The following is a 24,520-nucleotide window of genomic DNA, read 5'->3' on the forward strand; positions in this document are numbered from 1 at the left end:
TAGGCACGACCGTCGAAAAGGATCGCAAAAAAAGGGGTAGCCCTTCAAATTCCTGGGAATAGACATACAAAATATCGGGTCACACAGTGTAAGAAAAGGTACTGTACATGGTTTGGTATCCACTCGGATCCAATGACTGATGTTGTGCAAAGGATCCGCTACTTATTGTTCCGGTGGAAGTCCAGATGGTCCAAGATATGTTCCTCTGAGTAATAGGTGACAAACAATATCCATCACTGGATTCTGAGCCGTAGCGCAGAATTGGCTGGAAGATGGGACCTGTGCAAGACACATACATGAGACTTGAGGCTGCAGGTAATTCTCTTCTCTGAGGTGACATGGAAGGGCAACGACTTGACCGCGCGATAGGCGACCAGTATGTGGGAAGGACAGCGACGGGCCTGCCCCTGGACAAGGCAGAGTTTGCCACGTTGCCCCCCTACTTTCGCTGGTCTGATGGGGATGAAAGAGCATTTGTATCGTCTTACATCTCAGAGATGTTCCCTGGAATTACAACCAAACTGTATCTTGTTGCAGAATACGCTGTGGCTTCTGTTGTGTATCATTCTGAATTTTTGATGAAGACACTCCCGAAGGAACATGCTTTGTTGGCTACTTGCCTGTTCACGCAACAAGGAATTCTTCAACGAATGAAGAAAATGGTGACAATCGAGGGTCGGATGGCAGACGGTGTACAGGCATTCCAGCGCATGTAACAATCCTCAGAGGCATGAAAGGGCTTGAAGCTAGCAGGAAGGAGGTAGAAACGCGTGATACGCAAACAGACATCAGTCTGATGGCATCAAACTCAGTGAACAATGGCAACATGGAGCAGAGTCACTGTGTTGGAAATATCGGCGGAGGGATGATGATGCCAATTGTGCTTCAAAAAGTGGAAGAGATGACAACTCGATTTCGTCATATGGAGGATATGTTAGAGGTCCTGATGAGACAGGTGAATGGGAGGGCAGACTGTCAAAGCAGTCCAAGACAGCCTGCACAAGTTGAGCAGAGTGGAGCATTGCAGGTGAACGGATACAACTGGGGTCGACGCATTCGCCTTCTGCCAGAAGATTTTTTATGGCCAAAGATGTTCGTTGATGTGGCTTACGAGTGGTGGATGCAAGGAAATGCAGAAAAAGGGTATCCACCATTCAAAAACCTGGAACCGAGTGATTTTGCCGACCAGAATGCAAGGAAACGTTTGAGTGACTTCAGGTATCTGATGGGCAAAATAGACCAATGTGCACAGGAGAAAGGAGTGTATAAGGAGAACGCAACCATGGAGGAAACCAAGGAAATCTTCAAGCAGTGCGTGGAATGCTTGAAACTACCGAGGAAAGAAGGGAGGCAACGACGGACCTGGCAGTCTGTAGCGACCTGGTGCAGAGAACAAGACGGATTGCATCGTTGAGAACCAGTAGTTAGACGAATGAGATGATTACAGTGACAGATTTTATAGCAAAACATATGACGTACGCAAGTGCCGATATTCCACAGAAAAAATGAGTGGTAATGGACGTGTAGGAATGAAGAACGAAGGTGATGGTGGACTAAGGAGTTGAGGTTGTCTCTTTCCTTGCGATGTGGCAATATATTGATGAGATTTGAATCGTGAGATTGTAGTTCAAGATCATTGTGTACATCATACATCCATTGTCATATGGCTAGCTATGATGTAAAGAGGAAAAGAATGCTCTCATCTACTCAGAATCGCTCACAGCACCGTCTTTCATCCTCTTCTGAAGCCATTGCGCAAATTTTATGGGAAATTTACTGCGAACTATAAACTTTCATAAATTCTGGTACAACCCGAAAATCGGATACATAATAATATGATCCGGAAGAAACCTCCTACCCATAAAAATTCCAAATTTCTGACTCATCCGGATTGATATCCCCGTCTGACAATAAACTATTATAAGACCTACAATAAAAAAATCCGGATGGTTACTGAGAATTATGATTTATTCGCAAAACAGATAAAAATTATGATTTATTCGCAAAAAGTTGTCTCCTCACGTTTCCATATAATATAAGTGCAGCGCTGCTAAGTGTTTATCATTCTGAGGCAGACTTGCAAGGATGAATGGTCATCGAACCCCTTTGCCCCCGGGGGGTGGTCCATTTATGTGGTGAACAATAAAAATGACAGAAAACCTCCAGAGTTGAAAGAAAGTATATATCGTGCCGGAAGAAGTCTTGGAAAGCTAATTTGTCAGGGTCAAGCCTCCTCTATTCTCCTTATTGTCCTCGTACTGATTTTAACTTAACTTTGAGTAAAGGAGTTTAGGACAGAACACCACCTTTTTTTGTATTTGCGCTATTTTGGGATCCCCTCCAAAAAAAGGGGGAGGAAATTCAACTTTTTCCCCAAAACTTGTCCGAATATATTTCAAAAGTCAGGGCAGAGTTTTCAATGTTTTTCAGGAGTCTTGCACAAAAATTAATAATTTTTTTTAAAAAAGATGTATTTTTCCTCCTTGTTTGCTCCGGTTTGCCTTTCCCTGGGTGCAGCATGCAGCCAGAACACGTTGCGTCGAACAAGCGCAAGAGACGGCGAGAGACGGGGGAGGAGCGAGCGAAGGTTGAGGTTGAGGAGGAGGCCCCACAAGCAAGTGGTCAACGGGAGGCCCACCAAGACCATTTTGTAGAGTTGGATCAGCTACACAATCATAGGAGGAGGAACCAGCTTCGCGAGAAGCAGAAGCAGCTTCCCAAGAGGAACAAGGATCCGCATCGCAAGGAGGAGGAGGACGAGAGGGAGCAGCAGCGCAAGAAGGAGGAGGAGCAGCGCAAGGAGAAGGAGGAGCTTCGCAAGAAGGTGGAGCAGCTTCGCAAGAAGGAGCAGCTTCGCAAGAAGAGGGAGAAGCTTCGCAAGGAGAAGGAGGAGCAGCTTCGCAAGAAGGTGGAGCAGCTTCGCAAGAAGGTGGAGCAGCTTCGCAAGGAGAAGAATGAGCAGCTTCGCAAGAAGGAGGAGGAGCTTCGCAGCAAGGAGAAGGAGCATCTTCGCAAGGAGAAGCTTCGCAAGAAGGTGGAGAAGCTTCGCAGGGAGAACCTGGTTTTGAGGCAGATTCCGTCATCTGTAGAGCGAGGGATAGCTTGGGAGGAGTCAGAGGCAGGGCTTGATCGCATGGGCTTTTGCGAGCAGAGAAAGTTCTTCCGCCTCGATAGCTCGTACTTATCGATGGATGCAAGCGATGTCAGCAACCAGGAGCTCTTTCTCTACTGCCGAGAAGCCTTCACGAAGCAGCAGAGCTTCCTGAGAGAGCGAGTGCTGGAGCAAGGCGCTCTGGGCTGGATCCAAGGGCCGCCAGGAACAGGGAAGACGACTACGACGCTAGCGTTCTGCCTGTCGCTGGACATGAAAGAGTGGATGGTGACTTTTCTCAGGCTGAAGCCTGTACACATCTACTGCATGCAAGTGGTGAACGGGAGGCGAAGATTTTGCAAGATCTTGTATAGCTCTGCAGCAGAGGGGTTACGGGAGGCCTTTGCAGGGCGCGAGGGCAAGAAGCATGTGGTAGTGCTAGATGGTTTCCTGAGACAGCAAGAAACTCATCAAGGCGTGTATCGGGAGTGTCTGGTATGGCGTGATGCAGACCAGCAACATCGACGACTGGCTGTTGTAACATCGATGTCATCTCGGGGGAAGGTGTACACAGAGTGGGATCAAGAAATGAAGCTTGAGACGCATAAGGTTGTTTCCTGGACGCTCGATGAGTACCTGCAGGCGGTGCAGCACGACGAGCTGTATGAGCAAGTGAAGCCCTTCTTGGAGATGGATGTGGAGGTAGAATGGATGCTAATCACGACATGCGATGGGCAAGAGACGAGAGAGGAGCGGGTCGTAAGGAAGTACTATCTCGCCGGGGGCTCATGTCGGTTCATGTTCCAGAGAACCGTGGCCAATGTGAAAGAGGCATTGGACGACGCCATTGAGAGTGGTACGAACCTGGAGACCGTCCTCCAGGGCAACGTAGGAGAGTTTTCGCCGCAAGCCATCAACCGGTTGATAGCATACGTCGAGTTTGGGAGTAAGAGAAGCTGGTTGCCAGTGAGCAAGTATGTTGCAAGTACGCTTGCGGAGCGTACTGCAGAATCGACTTTGAGGCAGTTGGCTCTCAGTTATGGCTATGGAAATCCGGGCGTGAAGGGAAGTCTTTTCGAGATGCTTTTCTTCAAGAAGATGGAACAAACAGGGTTGAGTGTGACTTACCGTGGCCCGAGACAGACCGAGAGCTGGGATCGATGTCTTGTGGTGAATTTCTCATCATTGCAAGGGATCAAGACGCTTCCTGCGCAAAATACGTGCTTGAGGCCCATTAGCGCGTTTCAGGGGGGCTATGACGCAGTGATGGTCGACAAAGAGAAGCGGAAGGTGATGTTTGTACAAGCAACGATCGCACAGAAACACTCTTTCAAACTCTCTTTCTTCTTGAAGGCTCTGAAAGCGCTTAACATCCCGGAAGGTGGGGAGTGGAAGGTGGAGGTTGTTTTCCTGATTCCGGTTGAGGAGCTTGCAAGGTTTGAGATCAAACCCATCGAAGACAGCGGGGCGCTAAAGGATTACGGATGGAAGAGAGGAGAGGAGGCAATGCAAGCAGAAGTAGCAGGGATTTCTATCTTATAGTCAGGGAGATCCTTAGAGAGGAGAGGTCACATGCCGAAGAACATCGTTTCTTGAGGCACGCATGGAGGTAGCCAAACCCCTTCACAGTTATGCGGCTGATGTTTGTGAAGAGTAAAGTCTTGGACATGTCAAGCAAAGGCTTTCACTGGTCATGTTGTTCCAATCGAGACGCAGCAGTTCTTCATCATCCGTCTCCTTCCATGCCGAGGCTGAGAGCCAAGTGCCTACTTGTCATTGAAGCTGGCGCCCAGATGACTTAATTCGTGCTCGCGCCGGCGCAAGGCACACTCGAGCGTTTGTCCGTTGAGGGTACTCCATGGCGGCAGGCTGCAGCAGGACTCGATGGAAAGGTCGCCCCTTTCCGCTCTTCTTTCCTTGCATCATCATTGACACGACGGTGAAGGTTGTACACTGCAACTTCAACAAGTTCAAGCAGCTCTACTCGTATGTGACAGCATGCTATCTTTATTTATTATGTATCCGGTTTTCGGGTTGAACCAGATTTTATGGAAGTTTATATCATACAAATACATATCCCATAAATTTTCGTGAAGGCTTCTCGGCAGTAGAGAAAGAGCTCCTGGTTGCTGACATCGCTTGCATCCATCGATAAGTACGAGCTATCGAGGCGGAAGCACTTTCTCTGCTCGCAAAAGCCCATGCGATCAAGCCCTGCCTCTGACTCCTCCCAAGCTATCCCTCGCTCTACAGATGACGGAATCTGCCTCAAAACCAGGTTCTCCTTGCAAAGCTGGGCCTCCTTCTTGCGAAGCTGCTCCACCTTCTTGCGAAGCTGCTCCTCCTTCTCCTTGCGAAGCTGCTCCTCCTCCTTGCGAAAAGCTGCTCCTCCTTCTTGCGAAGCTGCTCCTCCTTTTTGCGAAGCTCCTCCTCATTCTCCTTGCGGAGCTGCTCCTTCTCCTTGCGAAGCTGCTCCTCCTCCTTCTTGCGAAGCTGGGCCTCCTCCTTCTCCTTGCGAAGCTGCTCCTCCTTCTTGCGCAGCTGCTCCTCCTCCTTCTTGCGCAGCTGCTCCTCCTCCTTCTTGCGCAGCTGCTCCTCCTTCTCCTTGCGCAGCTGCTCCTCCTTCTCCTTGCGAAGCTGCTCATTCTTCTCCTTGCGAAGCTCCTCCTCCTTCTTGCGAAGCTGCTCCTCCTTCTCCTTACGAAGCTCGTCCTCCTCCTTCTTGCGAAGCTGCTCCTCCTCCTTCTCCTTGCGAAGCTCTCCTCCTTTTTCTTGCGGAGCTGCTCCTCCTTCTTGCGCAGCTGCTCCTCCTTCTTGCGCAGCTCCTCCTCCTTCTTGCGGAGCTGCTCCTTCTCTTTGCGCAGCTGCTCCCCCTCTTCCTCCTTGCGATGCGGATCCTTGTTCCTCTTGGCAAGTTGAAGTCATAGTCTCTATTACCCAGCGCTTGATTCTTATCCCTCACATACTGCTTTACTTGCAGATGAGTATCAATTGCAACTATGAAGCCTTCAAATATTACAAAGGATAGTCCCTTGACATATTTGTGGCTGACATTGGTCCAGTCGATGCCTTCCAATAGCCATCGACCCTCGTGAACGAGACGTATCCTCTCTGAAACTTTCAGCACTCTTTCATCGAATGCTTTGTGCAGGCCAGACATAGCCTCTGCCATTCTTGCTGTCGCTTCATGTCCTTCTGCCTTTAGTAGACTGATGGCCTTGTCACTGAACATCTTCAGCATGATATCCACCGATTGTGGATCGGCGGTCCCGTCGACTTCCATCTGAGTCATCCAAGCAGGATTCTTCTTGGCGATATCGCTGTAAGCTTTATGCCCCATCATCGCTTCGCTTGATGATGACTGCGACTTCCCTGATCCAATTCAACAAGTGATTGATGCACGGCGAGAAAAACAACTTGTTCGTAACTGGAGAGAGGACCGGGGATTGGATAACCATTCGTCGAATCTAAAGCGGATCTTGTGTTCATCAAAGTCATTTAGTCCATCAGCTATTCTTCGCTCCATCTCCCAAGGAGTGAATGTTTCCTCCTTCTCGTCATTGTGGTTGGCCAATGAAAGAACTTCTTCATATCCATACCGTCTGCAAAATATTTGAAGCCTGCAAAACATCTCTTTCAGGGTCGCTCTCGGCCTCTTGCTCGTGTTGCATCGTAGCGTCTTCTTCTTTTGAACTTGCCATATGGCCTGGTTCTGTCACAACTGCAAAACAAACTGTTTGATTTCTCTGAGTCATCTCGGCAACATCCATCTGTACAATTCCTTGCTGAGGTGTGTAAATCCACGAAGTGACCAGTAGACCATTCTTCCATTCGAGAAAGAAGGTTTCCATTCTTCCTGCGAATGTTGCAAATACGTGTACGAAGTTGATTCAAGTGCTCATAAATGACCTTTGTGCCTCCATGTGATTTACCAGATGCTTGTTGTTCGAAAACCTGCATGTAGTGCTGGAGAAACAATCTCGAAAATCCTTCTGATGTATGCCCATAGACATCTCCGAGGACCTTTAGTTTGTTCTGGATTTCAAACAAAGATACAGAACGAAGATTCCACTTGAGGTTCTGGGTCGCTGAACTCAGCTAAAAGATTCTAGTCTTCACACTCCACAGATAAAGTTGCATGGCCATGACATCGCAAGAAATCCAACAGCTTGAAAACCAAGGCATCATCCCATTTAGAGAGCAAGATCTGCTCAAGATCATTGCAAGTGTTTTGTTTTTTGAACCTTGCAACATGCGGCACTTTCGAATACTGGTCATCTCTCTTCGTCTGTGGCATGATGTGCATGTTTTCTTCGCTGGAGGCCTCGCCGGGCCTGCCCATGGTGTGGTGCAACATAGCTTTGCCCGCCAAAACTTTGATTTGAATTTTCTCGTGACACCCTGCCATGGCATGCAGCACCCCCTAAATCCCCCGCCGCCCCGAACGCTCTGCATGGAGGCGCGATGAGGAAAGGAGGGGGGGTATTTAACTAAATATTTGTACCAGTTTTAATTCCCACACTAGGGGTTGGCCCGTCTGTCAGATCATTGACTGAAAAACCGGGAAAACCAAACCGGGAGCAAGCAAGGAGGAAAACTTAGGAGAAAACCTACAACTCCGCCTCGAGAAAATACTAGGAAACGAAGGAGGCAGCAAAACCGCTACTCCAACCACGCAAGCGGCGACGGCAGGCAAGGCAATGACTCTCCGAGCCAGAACCACTGACCCCATCAACGATGGAGGCTGACTCTGTGCCACCGTGAAGCGATCGACTGTCCCTCGTGCGAGGCTCAGTGGATGGGCCCGGCATGATGGGGCACTGGCCGCGTCAGTGCCGCAGGGCTCCACTGCCCGGGGGGCCCCCGGAACCGTGGGCTCGAAGGTTGACTTGCTGACTCTGGGGGATAGAGCCGCCTCCACTGTGTAGCTGCCATGAGCCCGGAGAAGTGTTACCCTGGCATCCAGGCGAGAGAACAGGGGACTGCCTCAGGGGGTCGAGAATGTCGGCTGAGGTCTGCGAAGAAGCTGGCCGTGGACTTTCTATGCAGTGTCGAAACCCGCGGTAAGACGAGAGGAAGTTGGCAGAATGAAGTTCCGGAAGTTGTAGGCATCCTTGGTAGCCTCGTCCCGGCGTTCCATTCGAAGGATCGGGTTTTACTGAGTCCGATCATGTCAGGTCCACTGGCCTGCAGCTGACTTGGCAGTGAACTGATTTATTGAGGACCGTGGCATGAAGGATGGCGTCCAACTTCGGAGAGATTCCGCCCGGTCAGTCTGCATCTTCGTCCGGGAGTCGCCCGAGGCCATGACTCTGTGATGAGCCGCTGATGACGAGAGGCTTGAATGTTTCAAGTTTCAGGGCCGAGGCCTGCCACTGCCTAACCGGCCCCCGACGAACTCCTTGAAGTCTTGAAGGACCACCGTGCCAGCCCGTGACTGCCGCGGCCTCGGCGGCCTCCGCCTGGCACCTCACTGTGATACACAGAGTCTCTGGTCCAGGATCTTTCGTCAGCTCAAGGCCTCCCTGTCCTATGCTGCCATCATTGCGGGTGCGTACAGATATGCGTCTCATTCCTTCGGCGGCGGCCACAGCGACATCGGTGACATGGCGCGGGGGAATGGCCTGCGCGCCGGGGTTAAGTGAAGGTATCAGTTAAGTTTGAGGGACAGCAGTGGGCAGGATGAGGGTTGGTTCTCGCTGTCTTTTCTCTTCTCGCCGTTCGGCTTGTGCGGCAGTGTCAGGGTCAAGCCTCCTCTCTTCTCCTTATTGTCCTCGTACTGATTTTAACTTAACTTTGAGTAAAGAGCTCTGAACTAACCGTCGGGTGACTCAGGTGGAAGAGCCTGCAAGTACGGAGAGGGCGACCACGTATATTGGTGCGGCCCCCCCGTTTCCTTGTTCGCCGAGCGATCCGCCAGCCACCACAGAAAGCGCAACGCATCGTCCTGCAAGAGGCCATCAGTGCTGGCGATGATGGGAAGAAAGGCCTTTGGCGGGACGTGCTGAGCATATGCATTACGATGCCCTCGGATCTTCCGCTGTGCTGCCGCTTGCAGTTTGCTCCGAGCGAGGTCCGGTATTCCATCATTGTCAAACACATGTGACATGCTGAAGTCCAGGATTAACCCATGCCATCCGCCGCCAGTAGCCATCAGTTGTGGAAGTTCAAAGTCCCCTACATGATGATCTTCCGGGCCATGTTGGGAAACGTTCTGCCTGGTGCCGGGTACGCCTTGCACGTGGACGCGGCATCTCACTCCGGAATCTTTGATGAGGGTACTGAGGACGGCATTGCACTTCTCATGCGCATCAGTCCATAACTGGCTGCGGTGCCTGCAGGTTGCCATGTGTGTGGTCCCCCCAGGATGACGGAGAAGATGATGGCATCGATCGCAGTGCGGCGGGAGGTCAACCGGCAATCCATGAAGAAACTTGTCAGCGGCAGCCACCAAGCTGATGGGCTGCTGCTCAAAGATCCCAAGGTTTGTACTTTCCATAGTCGAGTGCCAAATCGTGCGCTGAGGGGTAAACTGAGACAGAAGTTCATCAACCGGGTGGCCTGGTACTCGAAGGGGAGTAGAGAAGCTGGAGTGGTGTGCCAACAAAGATCTCTGGCGCTCAGAAAGGTGAGCCCGAATACTGCGGAACCGAGGAAACTCCGAGAGGAACTGAGCCGTGAGCTCCCGCTGGGCGGGGATGAAAAGCACACTGCCCGACGTCCCAAATAATTCAGGCGAGGGGATCCAGCCATTGTCGCACGCCTGAGGAAGCTCCGCCAAGGAGGTGTACGCCGAGAAATTTCAAAAAGTGATTCGGTACGAGCTGTACTATCCGAAAGAACGAATTTCAATTTGTTTCAAAGTAGAATGTTGTTCGGCCGCGTATGGGCTCTCATACACAATCATAGTCTAAAGTGGCGCGCCTCTGTGGTCTCTTTGTACTTTCTACTTCTGCATCTTCCTGTAGCAACAAAACTAACTCTTTACTTCCAACACACAAAACGCCGTCACGTCCTACATGTCCTTCCACTGTTTGCCTTTCTTCCTGCAGTACTGCCGCGGTACCGTACGGTAGGCGCGCAAGGCCGACTTGGTTGGAGAGGGGCCTAGACCCCCACGGCGAGGGACAAGGAGACCCAACCGTCCCAGTTATCACCTTGAATATCCGGACGAATTCGTTTGGTTTTTTGGGGGAAAATCAGCTTCCAGGGTCTCTCCCGCATTTACCGACACGACGTCGAAATAGTCTACATCCTTCTCGAAAAGCTTTGAAACCTCACCGAAAAATCTGATCTCCAATTCGCCTGCATTCGACGGTAGATACACATACTTTCCCGATGACCCGTGTATCACTTCAGAGAGCTGCCCATACAACATCGTTTTTGAATCAAACGTGGGTATCACAAGGTCCTGTGGTACCCCGATCGTTTCCCACACTTTCCGTCGAAACCTTGCGTGCTCCTCATCCTTCAAGAGCCGATTTACGGCAGTCATAGAAATATCTCCTTTCAGCATCGCATTGAGATCCTTCTTCGACAACATAGATTGCAGCGCACCATCTTCGGAATATTCAACAATCTGCACCACTTTCCTGAACAGCTTCTCAAGGATATGATGTTGTACCCGTGACATCCGCATATTTCAATCAAGCCTGATGCACACCTTTGGGTGAGGAATGACAGTTGACACTTGTAGTAATTAGCAAGCTGCTGCAGCTGCGTCTCCATGTCCTTCTTCTGCTGCTGCAGCTCCTTCTCCATGTCCTTCTTCTGCTGCTGCAGCTCCGTCTCCATGTCCTTCTTCTGCAGCTGCAGCTCCTTCTCCATGTCCTTCTTCTGCAGCTGCAGCTCCGTCTCCATGTCCTTCTTCTGCAGCTCCAATGCAATAACATACACATTCGAGGTCGCATTCGCAGCATCAATCCCCAGCATATCGCACACCTCAGTGACATATGCTTTCCCAGAGCTTATGGCTGAGATCCGTACCCGCCCGCGAGCGGCTGAGAAGATTGGCAGTATTCTGCGTGAGGGCCTCGGACCTAAGCCCATCCTAGTAGCTGACAAGGCAGACAAGCGGGACCGCGATGCTAGTAAGTTGAGGTCCCTGACGGGAACCAGGTTTGACTGCAACCAGGCATGAGACGATTCCAATGCCGGCGGGATCCCGAAGCCATGACAAGGGGCAACCAGAGCTGCAAACCAAGAGAAGGCCAGGCCTAGAACCAGATATCTTGTAGGATTCATTTCATTCGTCGCCATGTGTGCATCAAGCATCTCTAAATCCTTCTCGTGCGAGAAAACTAAAAAAAAACTATCCCGTCCTCAGGAGAAGATAGTAGGTGTGTCCGGTACGCTACTATCTGTACGTTGTTAGTAACTGTAGGTTAAATTCGCGTACAGTAGGCTAAGTTTTACTCAAAGTTAAGTTAAAATCAGTACGAGGACAATCAGGAGAGTCGAGGAGGCTTGACCCTGACACTAGGTGTGTCCGGTACGCTACTGTCGGTATTTTTCATGGTACAAATTTCACCGACAGTTCGTTAAATTTCACTACAACCGTTTTCAACGGTAAACGTACAGACAGTAGCCTACCGCCGACAGTTCTTATTTTTCAAATCCGATCAAAATAAGGACCACCACTTTTTACTTGACGTTCTCTAAATTTAAAACTCAAGTTTTTAAATACCCCCCTTGCGCTCCCCCGTCCACCATCACATCGTTCCCGCCCATGAGCCCTTGTCAGGGAACTTCTATGCGCGTGGCTGCATCAGATCACTTCAGGTCCCTGCACAGGACATGCCTGGCAAGACATCGAGACACACCGTCCTCGATGCCTCCACCGTGCCGTGACTGATGTCATCGCCTGAACTGGGAGGTTTTGCAGATTCTGAGTTGCTGAAGCGGTTTCGCCGCAGTTTAGACAGGAGCATTTCCTCGAAATGCTTGAGTCACTCAATGCCCTTGATCAGAATGGCGAAGCCATGGCTGTTGATGGTGTTCCCGGCAACTATAATGCGATTCGGGAAAACATGGTGACAACTTCGGAGAAGACGTTCATGATACCGTTGCGAAGTCGTGCAACTCCTTGCTGCATGTGCACCTTCCTGCTAATTGTTTTAATGTGCTTTTCCCATGTTGAATGAAGTTTCCTCTCCATCTTGAAGGATTGAGTGCACGAATTGTAATAGCATCATGCCATTTGTCTCATCTCGTAATTGTTTTGATGGTACCGTCCGCAACGCATATATCTTCATTCAATGGCAAAGTTTTGATGGCATCAAGATACGGAAGTTCTGTGCGCAAGGATCTTCATCTCCATCGAATGGAGATCCCCTGATCCGCCGAGGCATGAGGCATGCGCCGGTGCCTTGTGCCATGGTGCTGCTGTTCGCACCATTGAAGCATGGTCGCCTCGATCAATTTCGTAATTTCCTCGTGTAATTTGAAACTTTTGAAATTCATCGAAATTCACATTTGCAGATAGTATAGTTGATACCGAACCTGATTTGCAATTTGCACTCTACGCAAATTTTACGGCCAGAATAACGTCACCGTCAGTAGCGTACCGGACACACCTACTGTCGCACAGGCCAAACGGCGAGAAGAGAAAAGACAGCGAGAACCAAACCTAATCCTGCCGACTGCTGTCCCCCAAACTTAACTGATACCTTCACTTAACCTTTAAACGACAAAATTTTTTGTCTGGAGTGTAGCGATTTCGGCAGTTTCAGAGCTGCAAGTGCCTCATGAAGGGGGTGGGGGGTAGTTGAATGAGAGATAGTACGGGGTTGATGCGCTAGTCTAATCCTGATATAAGATGGGTGGGGGTCATTTTGGAGTAGGTGGGGGTTTGCAATAATCGCAATGGTGGCGCGCGCATGCTGGCGAGGAGAGCATCCAGTTCCACAGTAGCAGCACCTCGTCAGCCTGCAGAACATCTCCACGTATTGAGAGATAGATTTTATATCAATTTCTAATCTAAGGTGAATGATATCTTGATTGTGTGAGGTACAACATTCTGTTTTCACCATTTTTTGAGCCGCCAACCGCTGTAGATTTACATTTAGAAGTACCATGCCGGATGATTTCGGTGTGCTGACTCGCTTCTGAAGCAAAGTTGATCTTGTACAAATGTTACTAAAAAGGATTCATTTCTTAGCTATATTATCTTATACCATTTCACCGATGTTGATCTTGGTGCTCCTGTAAGCAATTTCTACGCGACGCTGGTCCGCAGATACCAAATGGTCTCTTAAGAGGATCATTCTTGCTACAAAGTGAACAACAGAAGGTAGTGTACAAACCCTTTCCATTGCCACTTCGACAAATCCTGCATCTCACTCTTTTCAACCGCTGTGCATTACCCACTTGTGTACTTTGTTGGATGAAAGATCGAGCGTGGTCGTCAACAAGTATCAGTTGGTGATCATCCAACGGCGCTTCTGCTTCATGACTGTCATCATCCACGCTGGTATCTGTGCTATCCTGTCCTCCTCTTCTTGGAATCGATGAATCTGGACAACCTTCGTACGAATTTCTCATCAATGCTTTGGCCAGGGCGTCAGTAAACAGGAAAATCTTGTATGCATCCACTTCAATGAACCCAAGTATCGTACAGAACATTCTGAATCTCCAGTCATCAGTTCCAACTTTTTCTTCCAGTCCCAGTCCACTCTGTCTCAGGTGATTGTGCACATCGATCACAGATGCTCCGTTGAAATATGACTTGATCATGGCCGTTCTTGGCGTTGACAGTGTTTTTTTCTTCCCTGTTCCTGGCTGGGTATCAGGCCTGCCAGGTTCATTCCATGCATGCCCGAAAATGAACATTTCCCTGCCATTATGCTGCCATGAAGTTGATACGGTCTTCGTAGCACCTCTTGCTGCACTAGCCTCCCATGCATCCTTGTTCAGATACTATGATTGTTTTGGAAAGCCTCTGTGACATTGTTTGACCAATCCTGTGAAAAAAGTGTTCCTCTCCAACAGAGCTTGTGCAGTTGACACTGACGCAAAAGCGGAATCTGCGTAAAGAATGTGACCCTGGTTGAAGTAAGGCTTCATCAATCTGAGAACCCATGATGTATGCTTCGGATATTGATCAGTAAATTCTTGATTCTCCATCACTCGTTTGCCTTCTTGTAACCGTCTAGCTGCAACATAATTCCGTAGGTACACTCTGCAATGTTCTTGTACTCACTGCCAATACCTTGTGGTTTTCGGGCAATTTTTGTTAGAAATGGGATTCCATCATCAACGTCCTTCATACAAAGTCAGTCACACAAATTTCCAACACAATATGGTAGGATACCTCAGCAACTGGTATCCATTTACTGGCATGCTTTCATCCAAAATCAATTCAGATCCAGGACGAATTGTTTGCAATCTGTTCGCATTGAAAGCGTGTATAAGGGGTCGGATACAATTAAAAGCATTGTCTGTAATGTATGCATACGGAGGAGCGAATTTTATGTGCTTTCGCCATTGTTCCAATCGAAAACGACTGACTCCAAAGCGCTTACCCAAATCAACAGGCGGACTGGCAGAGTCGTAATCGCTGCCCCATAAACTCCTTATTGGACCGTTTGGATGTAGAGTTCTCATGAACAACACCGTGACCCATGAACTGAAGCCATTCATGTACAGTGAATGGTTTCACATTTGCTGGCAAAGAATTGTCCGTCCAGAGCAAACAACATCCAGTTTCATCACAATCTCCGAAAAAATACTTCCACGGAAGCAGAAATTTCCACTGCAATCAAATGGAGTTTTCTCGTCAAGGATCCTGCAGAGCTGGTGTCCAGCGAATCACAGTTTTGCGCATTGCAAATCCACTTGACAGTCGTTGATCTTCTGCAACACCAGTCGGTGATAACTGCCAAACGAGGACATTTTCTCCAAAATTGCAATTGATGGTCATAGGCGAAGAGGAATCATTTTCATGGTTTGATTCCCCTTGCATAGGGACAGGGTCATGATGAGACACCACTACATCATTAGAGCCAGCGTCATCGGACGCGGCTACATCGCGGGCAGCGGAAACATTGGTAGAATTTTGCAAATTTGGCACTGTTTCCCCAGGCAACAATGTGGATCGTTTCACTATCACCTTTCCAGTAATCGCGACGGAGTTCCAATCGCATCTATGCACGCCCATGAGAATGCTCTTTGCAGGCCTGAAACGGCCAAAAATCTTACTTTTCACAGCTATCTCCTGTCCTATCTCGACAACGGGTTGGTCGTTTGCAACGCGAATTTCAGCGTTGGAAAGTTCTTCCTCCCCTCTTCCTTCCCCTGCCATTTTCCCCGCCTTTATGCCCTTCCAAGGGGGCTGTATGAGGGCTCGAAAAAGGGACTCCCCGGGGAGTCCGGGATTCCCAGGGGAGGCCTTTGTCGATTTTAAAGGTTAACTTCGAAACCACCGGTAACCCTAAAAACCACCCCTCCTTTTTACCAAATCTCATACACACTCACTTTGAGTAAAGGGACTCAGGGCCGGTCATTAGTGTCAGTGTTAACTTCGAAACCACTGGTATTCCGAGTTTACCAGCCTTTTAAGTCCCACCCCCAGACATTTCAGTGACCTCTTCATATTCGTCTCCGCATCCACCTATCCCCACCCACCTTCCCCACAGCATGTCCGCGATACCGTGGCAATGTCCTGACTGCAAGGCAAGACAGCAGCGATGAGATGCTATTACCTTCACTCTCATACTTGATTGAGATGCTTTCTTTACTCCCGTACATCTTTTCCTTTTGATCATTCACTTGCTTTGTGTTGGCAGCTCCTGCTCTTGCTTTTTCTACTCGAAGCACTTTGATGGCCTCCTGACTCGAAATGCTGCAGATCATCAATGTCGATCCTGGTACCTATGACAAGGCTACTTTCAAAGCTGGAGCCGAAGGAAAGTGCGAGAACTGCCCGAAGCTTGAAAACGATCATTATGGATCATCCAAGTTCTGCTCCGTAAGGAACCGTTCGCTCAGGGAACGATCGGCTGACATGAATGTTTGCGTTTTTATCGGTTATTGCTTGGATGGACTGTCGATGATGCTGGATAGTGGGTAAGTGAAGCTTATGAAAGATGCAGGGGACGATTGGCTGACATGTCCTTTGCAATGTCTGCTGTTTCTGGGTGGATGGATGAAACTTGGGCCTGACAGCGAGTAAGTAGCATATGCTATGATGCGCTCAGGGGACGATTAGGCTGACAAATTTTTCAGACCTTCGTTCTGGATGACGATGGCACCTGCAAGAAGTGTAAAGCAGAGGAGGAAGATCACGTTGGCGAAAAGAAGATTTGCCCGGTAAACCCAATCATTTCTTCAACGATGCGGTCAGGGGACGATAGACTGACATGTATTTTGCAAATTCCTGGTTTATCCTTGCTTGCATGGATCAAATTCGCCTTCGTAGGACGTAAGTGTCATATCATATGATGCGGTCAGGGAATGATTGGCTGACATGGTTTTCGTTTTTTGTTGCAATTTTTGGTTCTCTCGTCGGATGGGTTGTTGATTGGGCTGGCTAGTATGTAAGTTACAATCATGAATGACGCGGTCATAGACTGACATGTACTTTGCAAACTCTGTCGTTGCTGCTCGGACGGATTGAACTTGGGCCTGGTAGCGTGTAAGTTATGATTATGAAATATGCGGTCACCGCATGTTTCAATCAAGATACTTATCACCTATCCAGACCCAAGTGTCCCTTTGTTTTTCTTGCAGCCATTAGGTAATGTCACAATTTGCAAATCATATATATAATTCAAATTAGATCCAATGCCTAGATTTTCACCATCTGTAAGGTCTCTTGAATAAACCTTAAAATGACATCATCTTGAACTTTCAATTGATCATCTATATCTTGAAGATATCGCATCAAAGCAATGACTGCTTCCCTAGTAGCTGCAGCTTCTATCATGGACGGAATAGCAAGAGCTGAACCAGCTAATCCGCCAAATATAGCACCAGCGACAGCTGAAACAACAGAACCAGCCAATCCGCCGCCTGCTGTGATTGCATCGGCCCCTGCCTGTGCTGCGTCTGTTGCTGCATCCCTTGATGTGCTGAAGAGATTTTAAAAGCTTCCATTTTCCAAAGCAAATTTAATTGATGATTTTTCAAGATCAAGATCATATTTCAAATAAATTAACATTCTCATTTGGTTCATGATAAAATTTGTTGATTGGAAATTGATGATCGGCCCGACTCTCCTCCCAGGTTCCCCCCACTGTCCACCTCTCAGACCTGACTTGAGCCTCAAGCGCGAGAGGGGCCTGCGCCGGCCTCCTCCGCCTCCATGTCGACTTCCTCCCTCGAAGGCGCTTGCCCTTCTCGCTGCCTGCTGGAGCTTCTTGTTCCCTTGCACCCGTGACCAGGACTGCTCGCCGAAATAACCTCGCTATGAAGGTTGCTTGCTCTACTTATGATCAGGCATCAAAGCGATGAGTTCTGAACTCGCTTGCTCCACTCCGTCATGTTTGTTTCATGCTTGCAAAGTAACAACAGCCATCAGGAATCCAAGAGAGAGAGCGGCAGAACGAGAGGGAGGGAGGGTGGAAGGGAGAGAGCCCCCGGGAGGTGGGGAGGGAGGGGGAGAGGGAGGGGGAGAGGGAGGGGGAGACAGAGACAGAGACAGAGACAGAGACAGACAGAGAGGGACAGAGAGGGACAGAGAGGGACAGAGAGGGAGGGAGGGGAAGACAGAGGCAGAGAGAGGGACAGAGGGACAGAGAGGGAGAGGGAGGGAGGGAGGGAGGGAGACAGAGAGAGAGACAGACTGAGAGAGAGTTGGGGGGGGGGAGGGAGGGAGGCAGACTTTGGCATATAGTGATGGAGACAGACAACGAGTGGAAAGTCTCGGAGAGGAGACAAAGTCGATAGAGACTCACATGAAAGAAATGACTAACAGCCCGTGTGATCGAAATAAGTGAACGAGTGAAAATCCAAATTATTTGGTGACCCGGGGAGAAGACCGCATCCGGTCTTTGGCGGCGGAAACATGTTAGCCTTTAGACTGTTTTGTGATGATGCACAAGATTTGTTAAGGCCCCTACTTTGGCAGGAGGCTTTGTAGTCTCCCCACAACAGTCAGTTGACCATCACCTGGCTTCATTACATTTGATCCACTTTCAGTTTTCATTGATTGAAGATGTCCGATTTTGCACTATCTCAGTCTATAATAGTCCAAGAATGTAATTCCAGCATCCCTTCCTACTTCAATTAGTGTCTGTGAGAAAACGAGATGTTATGCAAGAATTCTTCACGTCCAAGTTGACCTGTTGAGTAAAAGGTGTTGGACGGCAGCCGACATTTTGATAACAGAAAAACGATGCCTCTAGTGTGTAGCAATGCGTATGATCTTGCACTACCTGTCACAGAAATTAGCTCAATGGTTTTGCAAGTTGATTTAAAACTTGCGGTAGTTCCCTTCTCCCCGTTCCCAATTTTGAAGGGTCTGTGCAAGCGGAGATTAATCACGGCATAATGAACAAATGCAGAAGTTCAACACCGCAACAAATCCTTGAAGAGTTGAGGCTGAACATTTTACAATTGATGCTCATCAACCTCAAGAATCTGTTGTACAATTCAGCCAAAACCACCAAGAATAGGCTGCTAAATACGTCAATTCATCTTGCATTCGTGATATGTCACGAGAGTCATCAGCAACAAGATTTACGAAGCAGAAAGCATTCATGGATGTTGAGTGGGCTGATTCCAGTCAGATCACAGCAAGATAAACTTAAACAAATACCATGCATGTCAATAACAAAATCCAAAGAGATCCAAGGATCATCAGCAAGTTCTTTGATCAACTACAAAACATGTCATTTTGAATACTGCCTTTCAAAGACTTGAAAAAATTCTAAAAAATCTTACCGATTTGACATGATAATTCTCCGGAACCAGCCATTCTGCGGGATTTGCCCATCTCCAAACATTTCAGATCTTGAATCAACGAATAAATTGATTTACTGTCTGTTCAGATCAAGCCCACAAAAGGCTGTACGGTAATTTCCAAGGAAAACGCCATCAGGATTCAGCATTGGTACAATCATGAATGTGATGTGTTTTCGTAACTATAAAAAGCAGATAGTGTCATACGGATCTCGATTGTAACAACCAGACATCATCAAATTTACGTTTCATACCAATTGAGCTAAAGGGGTTGAGCTCAAAAGAAATTCTATCAACCCATGACACATGTACGAAGCAGGTGACTCTCCAGGATGTACCTATGAATCCCTTAAACAAGAAGGAGCAAATCAAAATCATACTCTTGCTGACACAAAAACCACTCGTCTTCTTTCCCCTCTCCTGGACTTGAAAGGAAAAATCGTTAAATAAAAGGCGCCGATCCTTGAAAAAATCACTTCAATCTGGCTGAGAGAATTTCTCGTTCCACGTGGGTCTTTGCCGATCACAAGGAGATCCACCCTTTTCGACGAATTTACATCAAAATTTCGGCAAGACTGTCAAATCATACATGCCTGCGTTGCAGTATGGTTTTACACAAAAGTTCTCGTTTACAAAAAGACAGCTTTCGACTGTGTTGAAGAGCTTTCAGTTCTTGGCATCTTGGAATTCTCTGCAAACCTTTCTATCTGATATAAATATTTCTGTAGGTCGCTGTACGTATATGGGAAGGAATAGGCAAAAAAGTATTCTTCCTGTTGACTGCATGATTACCCCCAAAATATTAGAATTTGCAAATCTGCCCACATCTTCATTGTCGAATTCAAAAATGAAAGACAGAACATAATTCATCTTGTGCTTTGGGCTCTTTTGCTTGTCAGCGTACGCACTACCTTATAAAGGTGCTCACCTTGTAGTAAAAGCTGTTTCTAGAAGGAATTCTTTGCCAATGTGTTCGTTTAGTGGAACGTACCAAAGGTGTCATGCCTACAGCAAGATATATCATCATCGAGTGAGAGATATCTTCAAGTGACCTTCACGATAAAGGCTCCTACCCTTCGAAAAATTTATCACATTGAAAATGCAAACCTGTAATCGCATTGAGTTATGATAAGGAACTCACACTTTCCTAGTAGGTACCTGCTTGTTTTTGACATTTGAAACGGCGAAGTAGAACCAAACTCGATCTTCGAGCGAAAGGAAGTTTAGTTACATTGCAACACCAATTGAGCATGAAAGTACGAGCATACATTTGGAATTGTTGGTGTCTCCTCGTATTTCCAAATCCCTTTTCAATCATCAAACATTCCCGATCATGTAGGATAAGACTATACAAGGTACCATTCAGCCTGTGGTACAGTTTCCCTAGCCGCATCAAGATTTCCATTCTCAAAATTACTGGCGAAACAGTCAAGTAGAGATAATTGCGCAAATTGATTGTTGCAAGAGATATGCATACCAACGAAAGAATAATTTTCCTTTTGCCTTCAAATTTGTATATTTTCCTGTTGGATTTGTACTTGCTCCTTTTCGATTGGCTTGCGGATAGAATATAAGCTAGACGAAAGGATGGTCAAAAGCATACTTGGTGTTCCGTTCGTCAGATTGTGTTGGAAAATCGTGTCTCTGTTCGATCCCTGCTCTGTTAGCTCCTCGATTTCCTCTCCTCCCTCGTCTTCGCCGTAGACAATGGTGACTCCGTTCATGGTGATGGACGACTAATAAAAAGAGAACGTCTTTTAGTTGGTTTTTTAAATTTTACACCAGAGCTTTCCCTACCGCAGCCCTACCCCCACAAACAGATATGACACCGCGGAAAACTACCCCACCCTACCCCAGCGATCACCTTCCATGAAATCTCGCATGCTGCGGTAAGACAGAAGGAAAAATAAAGTAGAAATGTTTACTTGCTTGCTCGCTTGTCTTTTCCAAGAATGTTCCTCTCTTTCCTTCTGTCTGTCTGTCTTCTTTTTCCTTTCTTTTCGATGAAAGTTACGAAAAGCAAAGAACACACCATGTGAAGCGTGGATAGATTAAAGAATGACCCCGTGAACAAACATCTACTTGCTCCCTAATTCCTGCTAGATTGCTTGCCTTCAGTCGGAATTTCTAGATTGAGAACTTGTCTGAACCTTGTGGTTGGTAGGAACCCAAAGATGACAACACGACTGTTGGTTCCTTTGCTGCTCTTGTTGCTGGCAGGATACTGCAATGCCTTTTTGTCGAATCCTCTCAGCCTCACACGAATCTCTCTCAGCACAAAAGTCTGCTCTGTCAGGCGAGAGAAGATTCATTTTGCTGGACTGCGCATGATCGAAGATACCAGCACTGATGAATGTGAAGGGCCTGCAAGGGAGGGCAAGGTCGGAAACGTTGACATATCTAACTCCAGATGGAATCAAGATGAGATCAAAACAGATGGGATAATAAGACTTACGCAGCCAGCAATCAGCCAGATTCAGAAGCTTCGTACGAACAGAGGTGAACAAGAAGTGGTACTACGCGTTGGCGTACGAGCTGGAGGCTGCAGGTATGGATAATATTTTAAGCGAGCTTTACAGTTAACTTTGAACTAGTGGCATGTCTTACGTAATGGAGTTCGAAGATGCTAAGAATGTTGATGAATCAGATACAGAGCTCAAATTTGAAGGCTTCCGTGTAGTGGTCGACCCCAAATCGCTAATGTTTATCTTCGGGATGGAGTTAGACTACAGCGATGCTTTAATTGGAGGTGGCTTCAAGTTCAGCAATCCAAATGCAGCAAGCACCTGTGGATGTGGACAATCTTTTGGTGCTTAAAGAACTAGTTGTTCAGTTTCTTAAATATCTCATCTACGATATCGCTTTTATCTTTTACGCCATACTTGCCCAAACATTTGTTCATGTTCAACCTGTTCGGAAGAAATCTGTGAACAAGACAAAAATGTTCTATTAATCAAGTTACCTTGAACAATCTTGATCTTGTGTAGGGTTTGAAGATCTTAGGTCTTGTGTCAAATTCCTAGGCACACGAGTGTGTGATGTTGCTTTAGCACCAATTGAGAGTCAGTCAAACTTACCTTTTCACGAGTGAGACCGGTCTGTGGCTGTTTGCATTTGTGCCATAACTTCCGTGTTTTACTGATTTCCCCACGACAATGCTGGACCATGCTGACTCTTGAGGTGTGGGATAGAAGCCTGTTGCTCTTGTTGATACACCTTCTGCTAGAATCTCGCGCATTGCCTCGATCAGCTTCATGTTAAACTTTACTGAATGATCTTGCTTGACGTTTAACATCACCAAGTTGTTTTTGGAAGTAGATGGAATGAAGTGCCAGACAAGATGAGGTGATGATTGACCACAACCAGGACCATCTAGAAGAATTAATAAAAAATCTTTCGCATTGATTGACTTGATACACGCTTTTGCAAGTTGGGGCATAATCCATAGACACTCTGCTATATCCAATGCTTCACAGTCTTCCAGATCTGGAGATAACCTTTTCGGCGATACGCACATGTGCCCAGTATTCGAAGGACTCGAGAACAATTCACAACAAATTCGATCTGTTTCGTATAGGAGGTTCCCTTGGGATTCCTGAGAGTGTAACATCATACACTTACGTAGCATTGAAATTAGATTCTTGGCTTTTGCAGGGCAGAGCATCTTTTCCTTCATAGTGAACAAATTCTTGTCAGATTTCCAATCTATGTGGAAATTTGGGTTCAATTCAGAGGTGGGAATGATTTCGAAATGTGTCTGATTGTTCTCCTGACCATAGTCATGACCACTTCGGAGAAACACACCGAAATTGGAGTAGCCCGTTGTTAATCTCAGTGCGCGCTTGATTTCGGGGAGAATCATTCCAATGGCTGAGATTGTATCTCTGTCAAAATTTTCCAAGGACGTTGTAACCTGCTTTGTAACGATGATGCAATGACCAACGCATGCAGGTTGTGGGTGCAGGATCACAAGGACACCCTGACGATCTAAAATTCTCCTTTCACTCTCGAGCCACTGTTGTGGGAGCATTGCAGTCAATGAGGGAGTTTCTGATGGACCGCTCATAGAGTGGTCAACAAGGTCTGATCTGTTGTCTGTATTTTCCCTTGCTGTTCTCTTCCTAGCAATAATAATATTTCACTCACGGCACCATCTCCAGACGTTATGCATCGGACCTAATCACTTTTAGAACGGTGTACCCCCAGGGTGTCGGTGAAACAGATGGGTGGCACTATGCCAAAGACGGGGTGGTGGGTCCGAGGAGAGGGTTGTCGGATAAATGGGCGGCCACAGTCAGTGAGATGAGATGAATTGAGAGTCAGGAGAATATTGTGAATCTTAACACAAGAGCCTTTCAGATCTACGAACTACACAACAGAGGCTGAGTATGTTTGCCGTGATGAAAAACATATAGCTACTCTTTGGTTGTTGTCTGGAACCTTAGCTAATGAGGTTGAGGGACTGCTAGTCAAAGTGGCATCAAGGAGGAAGAGAAACTTTATGAAAAGAAACTTTATGAAAAGAATAGAGTGTGATGAAAATGTCACAATACGTGAAACGTGTATGTGCATGAAAAGAAATAGCACGTCGACCTGCAGTTTTTTCTTCGATAGCTTTCGAATTGAAAAGGTGTTACAGGTGATGGGATCCACCCCGACTCGAAAAAGTTGGATTGGTATCCGAGAATGGAATGATTTTGGCGACAATGTCTCGAACTTTGCAGAGGCATCTCACCACAAGCAGGTCGAAGATTCTATGGCACTGGTTCGGGAAGAGATTGAGCGCATGTCGAGTGAGCTGCATGAAGTAAAGCTCAAATATCGAAAGGAGGCATCAGAAACAGACTTGACATACCGTTCAGTCGCAAAGCGTATTCTCAACAATCCAAGTGCAAGCTTGAAGGAACTGATCCTTGCGTTGCAAAGAGTTCACAGGGAAATTTATTCTGAATTCAAGTTTCATCTAGAAAATTCAGATGCACGATTGAAAAGGTATAGATTGAGATTAATGTCATTGATATCTGATAATGAGGCTCGAGAAGCTAAACTGAGGTATGTCTTGTTTGGTGAAAAGTCTCATGCGTACCATCATCAAGGATCCATTTCAAGCCCGAATTTTGATCCTGTCACCTCAGACAGTGCCTTCTCTAGACCAGATGTCTCAAGGCCCTCAGAATCGATGGAAGACGACGATGTTCTTGATAGGTAGTTCCTTTCAATTCCAAGTTTGCTTTTTGTTTTGAAATATCTGAAAATAGGTACATACAATCTGTTGAGAGGAAAACAGATGTACTATCAAGGCAAATAGGAGATGTCAAATATTTATTTGATCTTCAGCAGCAGAGGGTCAGAGAATTACAAGCGGAAACGAGGAGAATTGAAATGGAATTGAACATGGAAAAATCCAAAGTCTGGGCAATTTCGCAAGTTGATGATAGGAATGTGACGAAGAATCCACATTCTATGAAAGGCCGAGAAATCAGCGTTGCACCTCAAGAAATGAGGGCCTTCGAAAATCAGAACCAAATG

General features: G+C 47.2%; 6 protein-coding genes across 6 annotated transcripts; 3 read left to right on the forward strand and 3 right to left on the reverse strand.

The window, feature by feature from the left end:
* Positions 1–2,518: 2,518 nt before the first annotated feature.
* On the forward strand, positions 2,519–4,633 carry GUITHDRAFT_119438 (hypothetical protein; the record flags this gene model as incomplete). The annotated part of the gene is made up of 1 exon (XM_005821270.1): positions 2,519–4,633. The coding sequence occupies one exon, from the start codon at positions 2,519–2,521 to the stop codon at positions 4,631–4,633; it is 2,115 nt and encodes a 704-aa protein (XP_005821327.1).
* Positions 4,634–5,359: 726 nt separating this feature from the next.
* Positions 5,360–6,431, reverse strand: GUITHDRAFT_119439 (hypothetical protein; the record flags this gene model as incomplete). Its single annotated transcript, XM_005821271.1, has 2 exons — positions 5,360–5,856; positions 6,029–6,431. 2 exons carry the CDS (start codon positions 6,429–6,431, stop codon positions 5,360–5,362), a joined length of 900 nt encoding a protein of 299 aa, XP_005821328.1.
* Positions 6,432–10,244: 3,813 nt separating this feature from the next.
* GUITHDRAFT_119441 (hypothetical protein) lies at positions 10,245–11,365 on the reverse strand (the record flags this gene model as incomplete). The annotated part of the gene is made up of 2 exons (XM_005821272.1): positions 10,245–10,683; positions 10,755–11,365. 2 exons carry the CDS (start codon positions 11,363–11,365, stop codon positions 10,245–10,247), a joined length of 1,050 nt encoding a protein of 349 aa, XP_005821329.1.
* A 4,443-nt stretch (positions 11,366–15,808) lies between these two features.
* On the forward strand, positions 15,809–16,580 carry GUITHDRAFT_155755 (hypothetical protein). Its single transcript, XM_005821273.1, has 2 exons — positions 15,809–16,500; positions 16,557–16,580. The coding sequence occupies exon 1, from the start codon at positions 15,930–15,932 to the stop codon at positions 16,158–16,160; it is 231 nt and encodes a 76-aa protein (XP_005821330.1). The 5' UTR covers positions 15,809–15,929; the 3' UTR covers positions 16,161–16,500; positions 16,557–16,580.
* A 1,636-nt stretch (positions 16,581–18,216) lies between these two features.
* On the reverse strand, positions 18,217–20,704 carry GUITHDRAFT_155756 (hypothetical protein; the record flags this gene model as incomplete). The annotated part of the gene is made up of 21 exons (XM_005821274.1): positions 20,595–20,704; positions 20,469–20,547; positions 20,351–20,407; positions 20,260–20,297; positions 20,150–20,196; positions 20,044–20,098; positions 19,920–19,996; positions 19,817–19,876; positions 19,691–19,764; positions 19,585–19,641; positions 19,468–19,531; positions 19,372–19,416; positions 19,246–19,329; positions 19,070–19,173; positions 18,974–19,025; positions 18,849–18,909; positions 18,718–18,805; positions 18,606–18,670; positions 18,511–18,551; positions 18,373–18,465; positions 18,217–18,323 (listed from the first exon to the last, which is right to left on the reverse strand). Coding segments are annotated over exons 14-21 (529 nt in total), but the record flags the coding sequence as incomplete, so codon positions are not given.
* A 125-nt stretch (positions 20,705–20,829) lies between these two features.
* GUITHDRAFT_90502 (hypothetical protein) lies at positions 20,830–21,846 on the forward strand. Its single transcript, XM_005821275.1, has 3 exons — positions 20,830–20,880; positions 21,156–21,539; positions 21,586–21,846. Exons 1-3 carry the CDS (start codon positions 20,861–20,863, stop codon positions 21,806–21,808), a joined length of 627 nt encoding a protein of 208 aa, XP_005821332.1. The 5' UTR covers positions 20,830–20,860; the 3' UTR covers positions 21,809–21,846.
* Positions 21,847–24,520: the final 2,674 nt, after the last annotated feature.

This window comes from Guillardia theta (genome assembly GCF_000315625.1).
Source record: "Guillardia theta CCMP2712 unplaced genomic scaffold GUITHscaffold_147, whole genome shotgun sequence".
Classification (NCBI taxonomy): Eukaryota; class Cryptophyceae; order Pyrenomonadales; family Geminigeraceae; genus Guillardia; species Guillardia theta.

Coding starts and splice junctions, on each gene's coding strand:
- GUITHDRAFT_90502 (XM_005821275.1), top strand. CDS start 20,861: ATGAAATCTCGCATGCTGCG. Junction 20,881..21,155: donor ATGAAATCTCGCATGCTGCG/GTAAGACAGAAG, acceptor TGTGGTTGGTAG/GAACCCAAAGATGACAACAC. Junction 21,540..21,585: donor GTACGAGCTGGAGGCTGCAG/GTATGGATAATA, acceptor ACTTTGAACTAG/TGGCATGTCTTACGTAATGG.
- GUITHDRAFT_155755 (XM_005821273.1), top strand. CDS start 15,930: ATGCTGCAGATCATCAATGTCGATCCTGGTACCTATGACAAGGCTACT.